The 4,610-nt window shown below is 56.0% G+C and overlaps 1 protein-coding gene across 1 annotated transcript; it reads right to left on the reverse strand.

Moving 5' to 3' along the window:
• Positions 1-824: 824 nt before the first annotated feature.
• LOC104615687 (enoyl-CoA delta isomerase 1, mitochondrial-like) lies at positions 825-3,868 on the reverse strand. The gene is made up of 3 exons (XM_010287963.1): positions 3,753-3,868; positions 2,886-3,064; positions 825-1,344 (listed from the first exon to the last, which is right to left on the reverse strand). The coding sequence occupies exons 1-3, from the start codon at positions 3,818-3,820 to the stop codon at positions 1,178-1,180; spliced, it is 414 nt and encodes a 137-aa protein (XP_010286265.1). The 5' UTR covers positions 3,821-3,868; the 3' UTR covers positions 825-1,177.
• Positions 3,869-4,610: the final 742 nt, after the last annotated feature.

The following is a 4,610-nucleotide window of genomic DNA, read 5'->3' on the forward strand; positions in this document are numbered from 1 at the left end:
GCACGCACCCCTCCCGGGACACGGCAACCCACAGCCTACCGGGGAGTCGGGGTGACAAGACCCATGGGTGGAAATTGCCTGGAATTGGGGTTATTGCCTGCGATAGACGGCAAGAACACAAGAAGAGATGAGACATGCAGGGTTTTTCGTGGCCTTTCATGGGCAGGCATGGGCAGACTCCACGGCATGGGGCAATGAAAGCCAGTCTTCAACCACCCATAGCTGGCACACAGCTCCCGAGCAAGACACGGGGGTCTTGGAGGGCAGGTGCCCCCCTGCCATTGCCCACCCCAGGCCACAGCTGGGCATCTCTCCACGAGGTGCCAAAACCGAGCCTTGTGTGTTGAACGTCTCGGGGTTGGGGACATCGCGTTCCCCTCCAGCAGGTGGAAGGTTCTGGCAGGGCGATCAGAGCCGCCCTGCCAGCCCCATCGGCACCGCGAGGGGTGAGGGGTTCGCCGAACCCTTGTGTTACACCTGCCCATCTCTCGCCCTCCTCCAGGCCCTGGCAGTCAGCGATCACTACCCGGTCGAGGTGAAGCTGACGGCTTGAGCTCCTCCAGCGGCCACAGACCACGATCCAGCTCCAGCTCCCACCACAAGCCCCCGTGAAGGGGCTCCCTGCAGCCCCATCCAATGAGCCCTGGGCATGGGCTGCTCTGGGTCCCGGTCTGGAGAAGGGTCGCAGCCGGCTGCAGCCCACGTGGCTCATGGTGGAGCCCTCCCAGCCCACCACGAACCAGAGCTCAGGGACAGGCCACCAGCCAGCTGCTCCGTCATTGGAAGCGGTGATCGCAGACAGGCTGGGGAATGAAGCATCCATCTCCTACCTCATCAAAGACTTTATTGACAAATCTCATTTCACAATTACCTGTTGGACAGGAGGGAGGATATCCAAGGACCAGCGGGCTCGGGCCACAGCAGCGTCAAGACCCTCTCCCTGTCCGTTCCTTGGGGGAGCTGAGCATGCAGCTCTCCTCGCTCTCAGGAAAGGCAGCGGTGGTGTCAGGCACTCTATGGGGACTACGGGGAAGGGGCGGTTGGGGCGGCCACGGGAGCAGGCAGCACATCACCAACTGCTGACACTGCAGATGGCTTCACTGTGAAAGTCTACAGCTACTGCAGCGTTTCGAGGGTCACTCAAGCTCCTGGGACCGGGCCCCGGTTGGCTGGCTCCTCAGCTCTTCTTTTTCTTCAGCATCTCCATGTACATGCGAAGTGACTTCTGGATGGACTCTTTTGAGATGAAGCTGATGAAGTTCTGAATGTCTTCCTCCCGGTGAGCTACGAGGCGGTCCAACACCGCCTTCCTCATCATGGACTTGGTGAGCTGACGGGCATGGTCTGCGGAGAGGAGAGCAAGGATGGGGAACACGCACGGTCCTCACCTCCGACCAGCTCTCGGCCACGCCAGCATGTGCAGGTCCCTCCAAGGGGGAGGTACAGCACACCAAAGGGCTCTTTAAACCAGCGGGGAAAGGTGTAAGAAAATCCCACCGGCTGGAAGCTGAACTGGATAAATTCTCATACAATAAATTATGGTCTGTACTGCTCAGTGGGGAAACCCCTGATCTACTGGGACAGATGACAAAAAGTTGTGCACCTCCTTTTCTTTGCACCCTCCAGCCCCCACCCCAATACACCACCACTGGGCTCAGGATGGCTGTAACTGAACAAAATCCTCTGCTATTTGAAACTGCTCTGGCTCTAAGCTCCCTCAACCCAACCCTTTTGACCTCTGACAAGACAGTCTGCTCATGCCAAGCATGCCGTACAAAAGCCAGCGGCACCGTCCCCTTGAGATCATCCCGATGACAGGCTTGGGGCCAGTTCAGTACGGATATGTGGATGCTGCCGGAGCTGACCAAAGCCTCGAGCACACATCTGCTCACACACACACAGAGCCACGTGCAATGATGCGGCTGCACATCTGTTGCATGGATGTTGCATACGTGCTCTCCGTGTGCTGCAACAGCGGCAGCAATATGATGACCAACGTCTCCACACACAGGGAACCCCGAATTGCTCCAGCACCTCTGAGCTACAAACACCCAGAAGACTTCCCCTGGCTCTGGGGAATGATCTGCATGGTGCCTCCTGGAAGTCAGGAGAGAGCACAGCTGAGACATGCTCCCCACTCTTGGGGGCTGAGGTTTCACTCTGACGCCAGGACAGCAGGGGAGAGAGCTCTTTAGGGACCCTTTTCCAAGGCTGGGACACAAAGTGACAGCCCTGGGACCCATCCAGTTCTACCCAGTTTCATTCAGGTTTCTACAAAAAGAGCAGCTGAAGGCTGATACGTAGCTGCACCTCCCTGCAGCGCTCAGGAGGTGGCAAGGGAAGGGGTAGCTCAGATCAAGCCCCAGCCGGTAGAGAGCTGGAGCAGCCCAAACTTGCACGTGACCTCTGCGTTTGGTGTCTGTCCTCACACCCCCATTGCCATCCTCAGCTCAGCAGAGTGACATGAGTTGATCCAGACCACAAAGGTGGACTGGCAGCCACCCAGGCACTCTCGCCCAGCCTGTTCCCTCAACTCCACGGCAGCTTTCCTGGGGTAACACCTCCACTGACAGACACAGAGATTCAGTTCATATCTGGAGGTCAGGCACCTCCGGACTGACTCAGCAGGACTGGCAGGGCAAGCCGAGCTGGAGCCACATGCCCTGCACACCCAGCATGGTGTCCTCCACGCAGGGGCATAGGCAAGCACATCTCTGTTAGTCCAAGGCTGCCTGGACCGCTGTGCTGAGCTTTCCTACCTCCCAGCCGTTCACACCTTCCCTTTAAATGGAAACTGTTACGTCGCTCCCAGGTACCAGCCCCAGTACCTGTCCTTCCCACGCAGATCAGATCCCCCCTTCCTCTGCCAGAGGTGCCACCCTTACCGGGAAGGGCCAGCCACTGTGCCATAACAGCCACAGCCTTCTCCTGGAGCTTCTCCTCTGGCACCAGCTCATCCACAAGGCCAAACTTGTGGGCCTCGGGTGCAGCGTGGAGGGAGCCCAGCTGGAGGGAGCGTTCAGCAATTCGGTGTCCCACAACGTTCACAAACGTGTCCTTAAACCTAGAAGAGATTCGGAGAACAAGCCACAGTACCGCGCCCAGACATCGGAGCTAAGAGCACACTTGGTCCCACAGCCCGGGCACAGGTCTCTGAACAGCAGCTGCGGGCTCAGCCACGCTGTGTAAAGTCAGGCGAGCAGAGCCATTTTCGGTACTGCCCTGACAGAGTTCACCCTCCTCTCCACGAGAGCTGCTCTATCAGCCTCAGTGCACAGGTCCCAGCTGTGCCCACTCGCTGTGACGTGAAAGCTCCTTTCCAACAGTATAGTTACACGTTCTCAGGGCAACCAAGGCTCCATGCCTTAGTATATTAGTGCCCCTACACTTCCAGGGATCTCCACAGCTATGGGATTTTGCAGGTACACAGCCTGTGCCCGCAGAAAAGCATATTCCCAGACTGAGCCTGACCAGGGAGATCTCCCAGCCCTAGTTTCGGAGTTGACTGCAGACTCAGAACTGAGGTCCTCACTGGTGAAGGACATGAGGACATTGTGCAGTCTGAAAGCTTGTCAGATACCTGCAGAATAGGACAAAGAAATGAAGTGCTGTGTCCTGCAGCTGCAACTACCTGATCACTGACACATAAAACATCATCTCAGCAGCCAGCTAAACTGATTAATAAACTCCTTGAAGATTAATTCTTTTTAGAGACCTACACATGACACTACAAGTGGGAGGCACTGCCCTACCAGAAGGGAGCCACAATGCCCAGCTGGGCTTCGTTCAGGCCGATGCTGAATTTGGGGTTTTCCGCCATGATCCTGTAGTCACACGACAAGGCAACGAGACAGCCTCCCGCTGGGCTGGACCCCTGGCAAAGAGAAGGACAGAGCGAGCCTAGGTCAGCCCTCGTGTGCTGGTTACAAACATCCCTGCAGCCCCAGCCTCACTGCATCCTCCAGAGCAGGGAAGACACAAGGGTGACAGAGCTTCCGAGGACAGATGTCCCCCCAAGTCTCTGACCACCTGATCCAAACCAGCCACTAAAGAAGACTTCTGATACCTTTACCAGAGTTTATCCTTTCATTTTCCAATGCTCTTTTTTTTCTTGCATTTTCCAGCCTGGAAATCTAGTTAATTGATCTGTGTTACCCAGGTTGCAAACCCTGCCGCAGAGATTTGCTATGGCATTTTCTTGTAACCCTACAGGAGTTTTTAACCGTACTTGAGTTTGTAACCCTAGATGCCACAGAAACAGTTCTGTCCAGGGGCTGTGTAACACCTTCTGTGTATAAAACTTCCACTTAAGACCGTCTTTGCCACGACTTGGTGCTTGCTTAGCCTTGCACAGGATGCCTGTGGGAAGCTGCTCAGGTGCCTTCAAAGACAGTCTACAGACACAAAACCGTCAGCTGCCTAAGTGGCACTGCACTGAAAAATGAAAACAAGACACCAAGCAGGTGGCAGCACATCTACGGGCACCGAAATTCATGCAGCACTTCCCTGCTGGCCAAGAACCACAGCTGGAAAAGCAAAACTCAGCAAAAAAAGGGCTTATGACAAACCAGACCGTCCTGCATCTGCAGGACAACCAAGGGATCAGGTCC

The sequence above is a fragment of the Phaethon lepturus genome, unplaced genomic scaffold (assembly GCF_000687285.1).
Source record: "Phaethon lepturus isolate BGI_N335 unplaced genomic scaffold, ASM68728v1 scaffold52665, whole genome shotgun sequence".
Lineage (NCBI taxonomy): Eukaryota > Metazoa > Chordata > Aves > Phaethontiformes > Phaethontidae > Phaethon > Phaethon lepturus.